Below are 17,535 nucleotides of genomic sequence, written 5' to 3'. Positions count from 1 at the left end.
GCTTCAGTATCTCCTTTTTCACAACCTCCATCATAGGTGGATTCAATCTCCGTTGCGCCTCACATGTTGGTTTAGACCCTTCTTCAAGTAACATTCGGTGCATGCACATGGAAGGGCTAATCCCCTTAATATCCGCAATAGACCAACCAATGGCTGTTTTATACTCTCGGAGTACTCTCATTAATTTTTCTTCTTGACCTTGGTTAAGATTTCTTGCAATTATAACAGGAAGTGTCTGGTTTTTCCCCAAGTAAACATATTTGAGATGCTCCGGAAGAGGCTTCAATTAAAGTGTAGGAGCTTGAATAATTGATGGCTGCAATTTCTCATTAGAAATCGGCAAATTAAGGAATGCAACCTTCTTAAAAGTCTTGTCAAAACCACTATTGAGTGTGGTTATGACATCCATGATCTCATGAGACAAATCTTCATCAGTCAATACAAGATGCTCTCTCAACGCAACCTCCAAATCATCTTCACTATGCAAATCTAAAACTCGTTGAGAAAGAATATCCAACACATCAAGAGAGTAAACAACATGTACATCACTTGGATACCTCATAGCCTCAAAAATATTAATTCGAATTGTCTCCCCATCAAATTCCATGGTCAACGTACCGTCATGCACATCAATCTTAGTTCTCGCAATCTTCATGAATGGTCTCCCCAACAAAATTGGAGTAGAGCATGGAATAGATTCATCTTCCATATCGAGAACATAAAAATCAGTCGGAAACACCAATTCATTTACTTGAACTAAAACATCTTCTATTACACCCCTGGGATAAGCATTCGACCGATCAGCAAGTTGAATAATCACTCCTGTCTCTTCAAGTGGACCGAGATTCAATGAAGCATAAATGGAGAATGGCATGACATTAATAGAGGCTCCCAAATCCAACATACACCGCTCAATTCTTTTATTACCAATAGTGCAAGGGATAGTAAAAGTACCACGATCCTTACACTTTGGTGGAAGCTTTTTTTGTAGAACTGCGGAAACATTCTCCCCCACACTAACTTTTTCATTACCCCTCAACTTACGCTTATTAGTGCACAACTCTTTCAGAAACTTGGCATAGCGTGACACTTGTTTAATAGCGTCAAGAAGAGGGATATTCACTTCTACCTTTCGGAATGTATCAAGAATTTCCTTGTCAACCTCTTCCTTTTTAGTCTTTTTCAGTCTGCTTGGGAATGGAGGTGGAATGACAATAGTAGGCTTAGGGCTGAGTTGTGTAGGGGTGGTTGGCTTTGGAGAAACATCTTCATTAACTGAGCAATCAACTTGTGGCTTGGATGACAATTTACTGGGAATTGGAGGACTCGGTGGATCATATTGCGTCCCACTGCGCAAAGTTACTGCACTAGCATTCTCCTTGGGATTCATCTCAGGTTGTGAAGGCAATTTATTTGACAGATGAGCTTCCAACCGGTTATATGATGCCGCTAATTGTCCCACCTGATTCTCCAAACTTTTGATAGAAGCTTGGGTGGTTTGCTGAAATTGAAGAGTATTTGTAGCAAGTGCATTGATTAAATCCTCAGTAGAAGTTTTGGCACTTGGTTGTGGAGCAGCCTGCGGTGGTTGTGATGGTCTAGGTACATAATTATTTTGAGACCTCTGTTGTGTAGTGAAACCAGGTGGTCTTGCTGTTGTTGGTTGTTGAGCTATTTGTTGATGATTCCCATATCGAAGGTTTGGATGATCACGCTAGCCAGGATTATAAGTTTGTGAAAATGGTTCATAATACATCTGACGTAATTTACCAGGAAAATTTCCCACAGCATTAACACCCTCATTTTTTCCCTCTACTAGAGTGGAGCACGTATCAGTAGGGTGCCCCACTACTTGACAGATTCCACATGGCCGCACCTGTTGGCCCAAAGCTAGTTGTTGTACCACTGCAGTTAATTGAGCCAATTGTTGACCCAGCTGATTAGCATTAGAGGTGCTCACTTCATTAGCTGATTTGGGCGGTGGAACAGGATCTTGACGAATGCCAAACTGTTGTGAGTTAGCAGCCATATTAGAAATCAAGCTCCTGGCTGCAGCAGGAGTCTTATCAACTAGTGCACCCCCACTGGCTGCATCGATCATACTCCTATCGAGTGATTGTAATCCTTCATAAAAGTACTGAATGAGGAGCTATTCACTTATCTGATGATGAGGGCAGCTAGCACACAACCTCTTAAATCTCTCCCAATACTCATACAAAGACTCTCCTGTATACTGCCTTATACCACAGATCTCCTTCCTGATGCTTCCAACTTTAGATGCCGGAAAGTATCGTTCTAGGAACATAGTCTTCATACCATTCCAAGTTTCAACAGTACCAGGTGGAAGATAGTACAACCATTCTTTAGCTGCATCCTTTAGAGAGAAAGGAAAAGCTCGCAGCTTAATCTGTTCCTCAGTCACTACAGCGGGTTTCATACTAGAACAGACAATATGAAACTCCTTCAAATGTTTATTCGGATCCTCACCAGGCAGCCCATGGAAAGAAGGCAATAAGTGGATGAGGCCCGACTTCAGCTCAAAGTTTACATCCAACGGTGGATATTGGATGCATAGTGGTTGTTGGTCAAGATTTGGCGCTGCCAACTCTTTCAATGTCCTTTGCTGAGCCATTGTTCTATAAGATCGAACTGAATCGTCAAAATCTGATTCGTTGTCAGACGGTAATGGCACTTTAACAGGATTTTCTTGCGGAGCAAGACGTTGAAAGAGCAGATTATTAGTAATAATTCTTGAAGACCGAGAAGCTGACGATGACTCAAGATATTGCTTGATTGCTTCCAACCTGTTCTGAGTGTCTTCGCCAGACATATAACTCTGAGATACCAAGAGAAATCAAGTTTGTAAAAGTAAACCAATATGAATAATAAAAAGAATTAAATAGTTCCCCGGCAACGGCGCCAAAAATTTGATGCGTGTCGTATGGCGTACCAAATTTAATAAAGATTTTGATTACATTATCACCAATTAATTTAGTACAATGGCAAATAGAGGTCGAACCCAAGGGAACTATATTCAATTTATTATTCACAAAGTTTAACAAAGTTAAAAGGAAAAGGGGATTTTGAAATTTAAAACTAATAAGACGATTAACAAATAAGGATTTATAACGATTTTTAAAGAACAGTTAAGAATTATTCTCCACCTCAAACAATCATGCATGAATATCAATATTGAATATTATTCCGATTCCCAATTAAACTATTAACCCCGCAGATAAAGCTTAAGCAGTCAATTATCCCAATCTCCCTATTACAATCAATCACGGCGAAGCGCTCAATAATTAACTCTTTTTTACCAAATAACAAACCTATGAAGCATATGATTCATTTAATTTAGTAAAAGCATTAAGAACAATGGAGATAAGTTAATCTAGGCAATAAATCAATTTAGCATATAATTCATTTAACCTAGGTTCTATCCTTCATCACAATCAACAACATATTTGACCATATCATCAATTGCAATTTATCACCAATACTTAGAACCCTAAACTATTAGGTGAATAGAAATTCTAAGATGATAATGAAATAATGTAAACCCTAATTAGTTGTACACCCTAACAAGGAATCACAAAATTCATAAGATAAGCATAGAAGAATAGAATCAATTTAATATGAAGGAAATCCAGAAATAATACTCATAACTGAAGTCAAACAATCATGTCTGGGTTTTGAATAACCCTTAACCTAAAAGAAACTAGCCAATAATCTTCATCATGATTAAAAACATAAACATAGATAAAGAATAATAGAGTAGGGGAAGAAGAAAACTATTGAGATGTTGATTGCGATCTTCCTTCTCCTCCCAAGCTCTCTCTAAAAACGTAAAATCAAAACCCTCTCTCGATTCTAACCCTAATCCCCTTTTTTTTTATCTCCCCTCAAATAATCAGAAAGATTGAATTTAAGTTCAAATTTAAACTCGTGCCGCGGCAGGTACTTTCCCTTGCCGCGGCAAGGAACTTCGAAAAAGCTTTGCTGGACTGTCGTGCCGCGGCATGGATTTTCCTTTTCCGTGGCAAGGAACTCTCTGACTTGCCTCGTAGCGGCAGGGACTTTTCCTTGTAGCGGCGAGCTCTCTGCTTGATCACACTTTCATTCTTTTTCGATTTTTTTCTTCTTCTTTGACTTCACTCCACTGGTTAGAATCCTACAACATTATCATTTAACCAAAAACTCATCAAAAATATAGACATTATCCTCAAAAATGACGATTTAGTTTAAATGAAACAAATTAGCAACAAGTAGTTGCTCGGTCTTCCACTGAATCTGAGTTTCGTGCTTTGGCTAACACAGCTGCTGAGCTTAAATGATTGCAATCCTTGTTCACTGAGCTTCAGATTACTCCAGCTACTGTTCCAATAATCTAGGTTGATAATCAAGGTGCTGCGGCTTTGGCGGCCAATCCTGTTTTCCACGCACGCTGCAAACACATCGAGATTGATCAACACTTTGTTCGAGATCAAATTCTCAACAACGAACTCTCTGTTCGTTATGTCCCTTCTGTTGATCAAATAGCCGACGTGCTCACTAAGTCTTTATCTAAGGATAGATTTCACTATTTGAAGACCAAACTCACAGTGGCATCTACCCCTTTTCGTTTGAGGGGGGATGATAACCAACACACTAATTAGTTAGTTAGTTGGTAATTAGTTAGGCATTAGTTGTTCACTTGCTGTAAGTTGTAACAGAATTGTAATATCAACTATTGTCTATATATAGTGAAATCAAATAAAGAAAACAGATGATTCCTTTCAAGCATTATTTCTCAAGAGCATTCTTTCTCTCTTTCTCTCCTCTGCTCATATTCTACACTTTGACACTTATTCTCGTGTGACGAGAATAAATTCCATTAGGATGATACTTGCTATTGCTGCGTTACGCAATCTTGAAGTACATCAAATGGATGTGAAAACTGCTTTTCTAAATGGGGATTTAAATGAAGAAATTTATATGGAACAACCCGATGGGTTTTCCTCCCCAAGTCAAGAAAGAAAAGTATGTAAATTGGTGAAATCTTTATATGGTTTAAAGCAAGCACCAAAACAATGGCATGAGAAATTTGACCAAACTATGTTGGCAAATGGCTTCAAAATCAATGAATGCGATAAATGTATTTATTTTAAAGAAACAGATAATGACTATGTCATTTTGTGTCTTTACATAGATGACATGCTCATTGTTGGAAGCAGTGATAAGATGATCAAATATATCAAGAGTATGTTGAACTCGAAATTTGACATGAAAGATATGGGTCTTGCAGATGTCATTTTGGGGATTCAAATCTCAAGGACATCTGATAAGATCATTCTAAGTCAGTCACATTATGTGGACAAAATTCTTGAGAAATTCAACAAAGAAGATTCAGGTTTATCCAGAACCCCTATAGACTCGAGTCTACATTTATTCAAGAACAAAGGGGAAAGTGTCTCTCAGGTAGAGTACTCTAGAATTATTGTAAGTCTAATGTACTTAATGAGTTGTACAAGACCTGATATAGCTTACGCAGTTAGTAAACTGAGTAGATACACGAGTAATCCAGGGTCTGACCACTGGAAAGGAATAACAAGAGTACTTAGGTACTTACGATTTACTCGTAGCTATGGGCTGCACTATACTAAATATCCAGCAGTACTTGAAGGGTATTGTGATGCTAATTGGATATCTGATATGAAAGACTCAAAGTCTACGAGTGGATATGTGTTTACACTCGGTGGTGCAGCTGTATCATGGAAATCTTCTAAACAAACGGTAATAGCTAGATCCACGATGGAATCTGAGTTTATTGCCTTAGACAAGTGTGGCGAAGAAGCTGAATGGCTTCGTCAATTTTTAGAAGATATTCCAAAATGGCCTAAACCAGTGCCAGCTATTGGTTTACATTGCGATAGTCAATCTACAATTGGTAGGGCGCATAATAATATGTATAATGGTAAGTCTAGACATATACGTCGTAGACACAATACAATTAGACAACTACTCTCAACTGGAGTTATCTCTATTGACTATGAGAAGTCAAAGGATAATATTGTGGATCTGCTAACCAAAGGGTTAAATAGAGAGTTGGTTGAAAAATCATCGAGGGGAATGGGTCTAAAGCCCATGAATGAATAAAGTCAATACAGTAGACACCCCACCTAGTTGACTGAAGATCCCAAGATCTAGGTTCAAAGGGACAACTAAAACTGTAAAGACTATGTTGGATCACTGTGGGGGTTATCCTCACTGTCCATTCCTATGATGAAACAGTGATAACCGTAAGGAAAAGGTTAAGCTATGCTTTTAATGATTTCTTATGCGTCAAAACGTCAAGCAGAGTAATACGGGTTACTCTTAATTAAGAAAATCACTTATATGAGAGAGAAGATGGGTCGCTTCTATAGGGATTGAATAAGGGCTCAATTCCTAGAATATCTCTTGCAGAACCAGGGAAATGTTCAGGGCCAAAACGAACATAATCTTGAGAACCAATATATGTCAGGAAGATTCCTGTGTGTGGTATATCATCATTTACACGAACGACAGAACAGTTCAAAGACATCGCGTCTAGTGATCAGCCAGTAAAGTAAATATACTTACACAAGGGAAGGTTCAAAGGGTAACACCTACCTATCCTATGCGGGTTTCTAACGTTGAACTCTATCACCTAGGTCTAAACCATCTGTTGGTTTTTCTTGAGTCCGTTTTTTTTTTCATTCATGTGGGGGATTGTTGGATATTTTTGAATGAAAAAAACCAATTGGAATTTGTCCCACATTGGTAATAAGAGGTTAAACCTCTCCTTTGTTGCCTATATATAGTCTTGGGTCTCTTAGTTTTATTTACACCAAAAACTTATACTTATATATATTTTGTCTTCCTTTGAGGATTAAAGATATATATATTTTCAATATTGTTTTTCCTTTCTACTCTTTAGAGTTTTTAGATCTGTTCTAGTGTGAGTGTGATATAGTTTGGGCATATTTGGTTCGGCGGTGAAGTAATTGAGTTACTTGTCGTTCACCGTTGTATCCTGGGAGATAGACGTCGAAATCTCGTAGAGGCGGCAAATCTGTTTTAAGGAAACTGTGTGTTACAGAGGCCTCGACTTTTATTTTGTTATTTATAATTATTTATATTATGTTATTTATAATTATAATATTGTTATTTATATTATAGTTATTGTAACGCCCTGGCTACCCCAGAACAGTTACGATGAACGGTGGACCGGAAATTTGACTCGCTACCCGAGTCCTTTGGTCAAAAACGTGCTCTAGGTGTAATTAACAGGTTAAGGCATAAAACCAATAAAAAGGAAATGGAGATTTTCATTACAAACTGCTCTGCAGAGCTAAACAAAACATTTACAAGTGGTTCTCAGTTCAAAATGGTCATTACAGTTTTAGATTTACAACCCCGCCGACCTAAGCGGCAAAAATTAGGGTAAACCCCCTAGTTCCTTTGAGAACTCCTTGGCCGTGGTAGTCAAGCGGCCGCATATGTACACATCAGCACATCAGCTCTCCACTCAAGGCTAGGTGAGCTTTTCTTTCCCTTTACCTGCACCACATAGCACCCATGAGCCAAAATCCAGCAAGAAAACATAATACTTTTCATAACATTATCAAATGATTATCATTATAATCACACTGAACATAAAGCTTTCCAACAAGCAAATGAGCATCACATGATTCAAGGGGGAGAGTGGCTGCTAGGTAAGCCACTAGCCTCCAAGTGCTTATTTCATTCATCGACCCTCGAGGTCGGTCAGCCATTAATGCTCTTTGAGCCATTCAATGCTACAAGTCATTCAATACTGATGGTCGATTAGATCTAATCTCTGTTGGCTTATGTGATCCACGCTAAGGCTGTTTTGACTAATAAATCAGCGCTATGTGACCAGTGTCCAGTATCACTGCCAAACTTGACTAATAAGTCACAGCTTCACAGCTGACACTAACACCTTTGCCAATTCTGAGTGACCAGTGTCCAGTATCACTGCCGAACTTGACTAATCAGTCACAGCTTCACAGCTGATACCAACACCTTTGCCAATTCTGACCAACGAGTCAGTGCAACGTGACTAGTGCCCAGTACCACTGCCGAACCTGACTAATAAGTCACGGCTTCACAGTTGATACTAGCACCTTTGCCAAACCTGACTAATAAGTCAATGCCATGCACAAGTGAGCAACATATGCCCAACATTCTATATTCAATCCATGTCCATATTACACAACCAACATGCCTCACAAACATCCATGCATGTCATACTTGGGGTGCAGTTTTCTTACCTCGGGTCCGAGCTAGAACGAATAAAAGAGTGACCCTGAGAACGATCGACCTTTTGGTCCTTTAGCGGTTACCTGGTCATAACCAAATATGGGATTCCATTAATAAAATGAATAATAAAAGGTTCCCAAACCAAAACCTAACCTCCGGGACATCAAACACTACTCAACCGGGTAGTAAGTTCAACCCCGAGGCCTTAGGTTTGAATCCCCATGCTTAAAACACTATTCTGGCCAAATTTACCCTGATGAGCCGCGGCTCACCAGAGCCATGCCGCGGCTCACCCTCCTGACAGAGGCGTTTCCACCTCTGAAGCCCTCTTAGGCCGCGGCACACCCTAGACAGCACTACAAGAAATCTGATCTTTACCTACCAATATTTTACCTACCAATATATATTGGTAGGGAAAGTAATGTTTTGCCTACCAATATTTATTGGTAGATAATATTAGTAGGTAAATGCTAGTCCATTATATTATATTTCGGAACATAGTTTTACCTACCAATAATATCAGTAGGTAATGATCTTTACCTACGTATATTATGGAGGGAAATTTTTTAACCATTCCCGCTCAATTTTCCCCCCATTTTTTATTTTCATTATATTATTTTATTATTATAAATGCTTATTTGGAAGCTTATGTGGAGTAAATAATATGATGTGTACGACATTTGCCTACCAATTCCTTACCTACTTATATTTATTTGTAGGTAAATGTGACTTTTACCTACCAATATTTAATGGTACGAACTATGCGTAGGTAAATATTACAAAATATATAAACTATTTCAAATATATTTTTCGCTACCAATAAAATTGGTAGGTAAATATTTTTACCTACGTATGTATTGGAGGGAAAAAATTAAGCTTTTGGAGCTCATTTTTCCTTCTAATTTTATTTTAATTTTTAAAATTTTATTAAAATTAATGATGATGTGTCTACAACATTATCCTAGTGTCTAACCATACTTATTTTATAATTTACACATCATTTTATCAATACATAAAATATAATAAAAACATAAATAAATTTATTATTAAATATAAATATATACTTATAAACCTAAACCCTAACGCCACCGACTCAACCTCTTCCACTTCCATACCCACCTTCGACCGCTCCACCTTCCTTTCCTTCTCCGTTGCCCATGGTCTCGCAGTCCGTGCTATTGCGGTCAAGGTCGACAACGCCGAGTTCGCCTTCGCCACTAGCGTCGCCCACGGAGCCACACCTTCCTCTCCTCCCGTATCTCTCGGAGACGGCACCGTCATTGCTGAGGTAGGCCTCTACAGCGACGTCGTTTTGCGCTACGTCAGTTACAAATCCCAGGACCCGAATCCTCCGAGTTTTTGTTTCCTGCCTGGGTTCGAGCCCGTGGCTCCTGAGGCCGAATCCTTGGACTTTGGGATTCGAAGTCTAGACCACGCAGTGGCGAACGTTCCTGAACTGCTACCCGCAGTGTCGTACGTGAAGGGATTCACGGGTTTCCACGAGTTTTCCGAGTTCACGGCGGTGGATGTCGGGACGAGTGAGAGCAGGCTTAACTCAGTGATGCTGGCGAACATCGAAGAGAGGGTCATTATCCCGATGAACGAGCCAGTGTACGGAACGAAGAGGAGTCAAATTCAGACATTTCTGGAGCACAACGAAGGGGCTGGGGTTCAACACCTGGCTCTAGTTAGCGATGACATATTCAGTACGCTGAGAGAGATGAGGCGGCGAAGTGCGTTGGGTGGGTTCGAGTTCATGCCTTCTCCACCACCCATGTACTATAAGAACCTCAAGGATCGAGCTGGGGATGTGTTGACGGAGACTCAGATAAAAGAGTGCGAAGAGTTCGGGGTTTTGGTGGACAGGGATCATGAGGGTACACTGCTCCAGATTTTCACCAAACCACTAGGAGATAGGTAATATTATTTTCACTGTAACATTCCATTTAGTAAAAGTGGTTTAGTGAAGCAAATCTTTAGAGTGTTCACGTGTGTACAATTGTAGTTCGCGGCACACCTTAGGCAATTAGCAATTGTCAAATCTTTATGTAGTTGTGCGAGTAGTCTAACTGGTAGAAGTCTTCGCACTACAGAGACTACTGGACCACTTTATATGTATTGGCTTCTTATTTCATGCATATATAAAGTTGTACGTACGTGCTAACATTTTTTTTAGTATGCGCTGAATCATAATTTGTTTGAAATGTTGCGCAGACCGACCATATTCATCGAGATAATACAGAGAGTCGGGTGCATGATAAAGGATGATAAAGGCAAGATGTATCAGAAGGGTGGCTGTGGAGGTTTCGGAAACGGTAATATCTCAGAGCTGTTTAAATGCGTGGAGGAGTATGAGAAGACACTGCTTGAAGCCAAAGTCGTGTCCTAATCACTATCGTTCATTCGATATCATCTGTGTACTAGAAAGTAAGTTTGTGTAACCACTTTGGTGCAGTCTTGCTTGGAATATATAATATTATATCTATACAATACATGCAAATTTGAATCAGTTGTTCCTTTTTCTTTATTTTGTCGTTTTTATTATAAGTATATATTTATATTTAATAATAAATTTATTATTAGTGGAAAATCAAAATCTTTGATTATGTGTATTGATTTGGATTGTTTTTATTATTTAAGGTCGTCTTGATTCAAACATTGCTGTGAATATGTGATTTTTTGTCTTTCTAATTATATGATTTTGTGTATTCAAAGTTATGAACATAGTACCTTTCTTCGGCTCTTAAACAAGTGTATTTTTAATTGATTTTATGGTTATGGTTTACTTATTTCATTTTTGAGACATTGTGTAGACGTGCACTTTTTTCTTGTCAATGAAGAGCCATAATAAGTATGACTAGCTAATGTGTTAGTGATTATGACATTTGATATGCCGTATTTTTAGTTATATTGGCATTCTATGTATGTCATAAATGCCCATATTTGGTCATAATTAGTTTTGAAATACTGATGATGATTTGGGAACATCACCTATAGTGTTTGGTCTTTGTTATTCCCTGTTTTGGAGTAGCTTTTGGTTCTGTAGCAGAGACAGACAGAACAACAAGGTATATGCTATAATCAATAAATTAATACTATGTTGCTATATTCAGATTTGGAGATTTTTTTGTACTTTGTTATTGATATTGATATTCAGATTTAGAATGTAGATTAATTTAATAAGCTTACTGCATTAATGAATCTGATTCTTTGTTCCTGTACTAAGATTTACTAATTTTTTTTATGTTCTGATATTTGTTTTTCATATTTAGATATTTGATTTTTCATATTTCTTTGTTTTTCTATTTCTAAAGTTTTGCATTAATCTCAAGTGTTTCTCTATTTTTAGCATGCTCTGCTTTCTGGTTTGTAGGGTGAACTTTGATATTGATATTGATATTGTAGGGTGAACTTTGTTTTTGGAGAGATAACTAGTTTTTGAGTTTACGAGTTTTGTGTGTTTGAATCTGATTTTTATTCTGTATACAAATATGTTTTGAATCTGATTTTTTTAAAGTGTGAAAATTTTGTGTTTGGTATTTGATTTATGTATTATGTTCATTGATTATATATATGAATCTGTTATTCTTTTTAAAAAGGAGAAGAGACATCTACTTTTTATTTTAAGTTTTTTTATGTTAAACTTTGAATCTAGTTTGTATTATCTTCATCATTGTTTACATGTTCATATATATTGCATATGAACTTCTTTGTTTTATCACATGAATTATAGTTTTCGATGCATATTGCCTATTAAATGTAGTTTTGAATGTTGACTTATATTTTCTTTTTTTGATTTGGATTATTATGCTACTTTGATTTTTTTTTTTTTTTGCATGTGATGTTAATAAATTATTTTATTTTATGTTGGTGATTATGGGACTTGATGTGCTCATATTTTTGTTTTTTAATATATGCTGGTATATCAAGTGTCATAAATGCCCATAATAATAAGTCATATTTTCTGAAATCCTGATGATGATTAAATTGGGGATAATTATTATGTTGAGATTAATTATATTTTCCCATTGTTGCCAACCCGAACCCCACCTCCAACCATCGTCGATGACCACCTCACAAAGCCATCATCGACATTCACAAGTTCGAGAAAAATGATGCTCTTTAGTAATAATCTCAAAGTCAAGAATAGACTTGTAATATACTTGTTGATATTTTTTATGAAATGTAATTAGTTTAACACTCATCTTTAATAAGCAATGAATATTTTATAATATATGTTTGTTTATTTTATTATTAATGTTAAATAATTTATTTGAGTTCGGTTCGTGAGTCACAAGATGATTCTTAGTTTATTTACAGTAATTTACTAAGGAATGAACTTTATGAAGTTTTTTTATTTTTGTAGGGGTAACCTTAAAATGATAAATTTATGACTTATTATAGTATTGAACATTATAAAGAATTTTAGCATTAAACATTTTATTATTGTATGGTTTTTTTTTAGTTTATTTCTAATATAAAACATTTATAATAATTGTTATTATCTTTTACCTACACATAACCATTACATTTGACCAAAATATAAATTCTATAATAAACCAATAAAAGCATGCTATGTGGGCTAATAGAAGGACCCCACATGGTCCAATAATATCGTGCCACGTAGACTAATAAAATGATGTCGCGTGGTCTATATCAAATGATGACATATGTACTAATTATCAAACGACACGTGGACAAATTATTGCTTGACACGTGGAGCAACCACAAGATGCCAAGTGGCGATATTGATGTATGCCACGTAGGATGCCACATCATCAAACACATAAAACTATGGAAACCATGTCAGCAGACACGTAGGATGCCACGTCATCAGACACATAAAACTATAGAAACCATGTCAGCAGACACGTAGGATGCCACGTCGTCAAACACGTCATCTCCTGACTCATCAATTGATTTATAACTTCGTGCGGTCCACTGATTCTTTTACCTACCAATATTAATAAGTGTAGGTAAATACTCTTTCCCCACTAACCTTTACCTACCAATCTCTACCAATTCCATATTGGTAGGTAAACCACATTACCCACCATTAGGCTAGTTTTACCTACACTTACAATTGGTAGGTAAAGACCCCATTTTCTTGTAGTGCAGGCCGCGGCTTCAGCCCAGAAATCAGCACGCACCAGCAAACTCCCCTGTGTTTTCCCTCTCAAACCAGTCCTTCAAACCAACTCAAAACCTCTTCCTAACACTCATTTAAACCTCCAAACATCACCCATAACTCTCCCCCATCATAACCCAAGTAAAACACCACAAGAACTCCCCTTGATTCCAACTTTCCACACCAAAATCAAGAGCTGAAATCCTAAAACGAAAACAAAGCATACATGGAAAATAATGGCTAAAAGCTTACCTCAAGTTCAGGTTATGGTGCTCTTCCACAGTGGAACACTCTCCCAAAGTACCAAGGCCTAGCTCCCAAGCTAAAATCCTCAACAAGATCACAAAAACTCACAAGGAAAATGAAGGAAGGAGAAGGTATGGGAAGGAGAAGAAGGAAACTCTGTTTTTGGTTCTGTTTTTACAGCCATCTAAACATCATATATATCCAAGCCAAAAGACTAAAATACCCCTAGGTCTTTTAAAGCTTCTTAAACCACTTCAAGGGTAATTTTGGCACTTTCCACCTACACCGTTAATGATAATTAACGCTTCCCAATTCCCGCTAATCTCAATATCCTCAAACACCAATATTTCACATCCCGTTACCCTTTAATGCCCGGTAACACTCTAATCATTAAAACACCCCGAGACTCACCCCGAGCCCCAAGCTTAAGCCTGTTATGACCAAACCGATAATTAACATTCCTTGATCGTCTCATGCCAAATGACTCAAACAAACCCACATCATAATGTGGTCTCAAGATATATCACCAACATGCGTTCAAATAATCAATTTACCCTCAACGGGCCAAATTACCATCACACCCCTGTAATAAGAAATATGGACTCACATGCATGCATTTCACATCATATCATAATATAATCAGCATATACATGCATTTCATCAATTAATAATATAATTAAGCAAGTATGACCCTCCCGGCCTACTGTTCACGCCGTTAAACACAACGGAGAATTCGGGGCATTACAGTTATTTATATATTGTTATTTATAATTATAATATTGTTATATATATATTATAAGTTATTTATATTGTATTATTTATAATTATAATATTGTTATATATATATTATAAATTATTTATATTGTATTATTTATAATTATAATATTTATGTATCTTTAATTTAGTAGATATAAATATTGTATTTATCATATTGCGTTTATTCAAGTATTATATGAGTTATGTTTTTCTTTTACCAAGTTCAAGGGCCCTTATATTAAGAAAGAGAAACAGAAATGGATCGATGATTGTGTGTGTCCCTCCAGCAATTTGGACGCGATCATCACATAGCTCGCACGTTTTTTTTTTTTTGATGAAATATCAACTTCATTGAAATAAATTAGCATTCTGAATACAAAAGATGTTGGAATTCAGCAGTAATGGAAAACTTATAAATGCCCTTACATAGCTCGCACGTTAGTACTATATAATTCATGTTTTTATTCCTTATATATCTCATCTAATACCAACTTAGTTCTTGATAAAAAAATTATGAGAATTCCAAAATACCCTTTAATTTTAGCTGTATTTTGAAAATCTAGGTTATTCTTCACACAAGTATATATAATTGATTGAGATCATTAATTCTTTTACAGGTGCGGCTAGTTTCCATTTCTGCTATATAACTGTGGGAAACAACGTGAAGGGTTACACAAGTCCAATACCATATTCTTGAGAAGAATAATATGAACAACAAACTTTTTACTTTGAAGAAGGAAATTTTGGACTATATATATATATTTTTAGAATCTTAAGTAGTTAGCAATTAGAAGTAGGGATTACTTTTCCATCTAAATTAAAATTTAGATTTAGGCACATAATACACTGCGTGGCTAGCTAGCTACCATTTTAGATGAGCGATCATTAGTGTTTTTATTAGTGGAATTTATAGCCATTATAGTTATTGTATATCGAATTTGGTCGTAATTGCTACAACGTTCATATCACACGGCTTCATGAATGGAATTTGATATCTAATCGTAATTTTTAAGCTGCAGGAAAAAGCCGTTTACATCTAATTTCGACTTTGGTGAATTTCGACTTTGTTCTCTCTTCTCGAACTCAATGATACCCACTCAATGAATTATACTTTTGATTGCTTTATTAGATGATTCTGGAAATTATTTTTATTTAATTATAATTCTCATAGAAAATATATTTGATTTTGAATCTCTAATTCAAAATTTAAATCTTTCCTAGAAAATATCCGTATTAGTCATGATGACTATTGTGGAGGGGAGTTAACCATTAATAGAAATGAAGCTTCATTTTTATTCAAAATTAATTGTTATTGTATAATAACTTAATATAAAATTATTAATTATTTATTGACCTTGTTCAGCACGTGCCTTTTAAAAAAAGGATAAATTTTCAAAAGTGTATTACAAACTATTATTCGACGTAAATCTCTGTCTCTAAAAATTATTATTAGAGAAATAAAATCTCTATTTGTTTCTTTAAGACTCATTTTAAAAAATATTTGGTTTTTCAATTTTAATGAAATTTATATTTTCTATTTTATTCATATTCTAATAATATATTTTCTATTTTATCTTTATTGCAATTAATAAGATAAATAAATATATTAAAAATATTTTTTATCATTTGAAAACTGTTTTCAATTACCATATTAATTTTAAATATTTTAGTATGTTTCATCAATAATTTTTCATAATTAATTATCCTATTCTAAAAATATTTGTTTACTTAATTAATTTTAGTGGATCACCTTGCTCAAACCCCCCACTTGCCCTCATCATCTTCTACCGGCTATTTTTGGCGCTAGTTCACTTGAACTCATAACTATGATGATATAAACAAGTTAACACTTTAATAAACTGATACAATTTATAAATTATATGTTTGACATTCCATACTTTCATAATTTGAAAAACATACTTGACATAAACTGAAACTGACATATATACAATTAAAATAAATCAAAAAACAAATAATAGATCATTTTACCAGCCATACATGAGATTTTAAGGCAAGTAAAGAAAGAATCGTTTTATCTCAAAAAAAAAAAAAAATCACAAAAGTTCTTGATTTTTAATAGTCCGAAAAAAATTATTAAAAAAACAATCCAAACTACCTTAATTATATTATGGATCTTCTTCTTAATTAAAATTTCAAACATTAGTAGCCGTTAAATATTTATCTGTGGCTGTGTGTGGGGTACGATAATTAATGAAATATATATAGAGACAACGTGTGGGTCAGCCATGCGTGATATTTCAGTGATAACCTTTGACCACATATATTATGATCGATCAATGGAGTATTATTATCTATGAAGAAGATCATGACATTTTTAATTCGCTAGTCCATTGATATATCTCTATATATAATAATCATACATAAACGCATAGATGTATGCTTCTTCAAGTACTTACCAATTATATATTTAATTGATATTAATATATATAATGGATCATTACATGGTAATAAACAAATTTATTTCGAAAATGTTTGTTTGTTCGTTTTCCCTTGTCTACAAGTTAACCAATAGTATTTATTAATTAAATATAATTAGAGGTCAAGGTCATTCAGTTACGAGTGCCGACAGTTTTGTTGTCGTCAAGATTCGTCAACTCACAGTGGGAGTTGGTGACTTAGTACGTAGAATTTATTATTATGTGTTTGAACCTTGTCATAGTAAAGTGATTCATATATATAGTAGCTAGGCTGATCTTCAAGTAACAATATTTTTTTATCAATTATTAACAACCTAATTAAGTTTTTTTGTTTTGATCGAGCTGGTTTCTTTAGTGAGATTAAGAAAAGTTATTGCATAGGGTAGATAACCATTTAGTATTTTGTGTTTTTACAAAGTATCATTTTGGTATTATGTGTTCTTACAAATAATTATTTTGGTACTCTATGTTTTCAATATTGCTTATATGGTACTCTGTATTTTAAAATCGTACATATTTGGTACTATAAACTCAAATTTAATTAATAAAATTTTACCAATTTAATCAAATTGCTGTCAATTATGTAAGTTCCAAATTTAAATTTAATTATTTAATTACATATAATTGATGATAATTTGATCATATTGAAAAAAATTTATCTATCAAATCTGAGTCTAAGATATC

The 17,535-nt window shown here is 35.3% G+C and overlaps 1 protein-coding gene and 1 non-coding gene across 2 annotated transcripts; both read left to right on the top strand.

Moving 5' to 3' along the window:
- Window positions 1-2,159: 2,159 nt before the first annotated feature.
- On the top strand, window positions 2,160-2,266 carry LOC133799004 (small nucleolar RNA R71). Its single transcript, XR_009876214.1, has one exon. It is a non-coding gene; the product is annotated as a small nucleolar RNA R71 (small nucleolar RNA).
- Window positions 2,267-9,364: 7,098 nt separating this feature from the next.
- On the top strand, window positions 9,365-10,672 carry LOC133793497 (4-hydroxyphenylpyruvate dioxygenase-like; the record flags this gene model as incomplete). Its single annotated transcript, XM_062230833.1, has 2 exons — window positions 9,365-10,200; window positions 10,498-10,672. Coding segments are annotated over 2 exons (1,011 nt in total), but the record flags the coding sequence as incomplete, so codon positions are not given.
- Between the last annotated feature and the right edge of the window lie 6,863 nt (window positions 10,673-17,535).

Source organism: Humulus lupulus, chromosome 8, assembly GCF_963169125.1.
Source record: "Humulus lupulus chromosome 8, drHumLupu1.1, whole genome shotgun sequence".
Lineage (NCBI taxonomy): Eukaryota > Viridiplantae > Streptophyta > Magnoliopsida > Rosales > Cannabaceae > Humulus > Humulus lupulus.
This window is presented reverse-complemented; position numbering and strand designations above follow the sequence as displayed.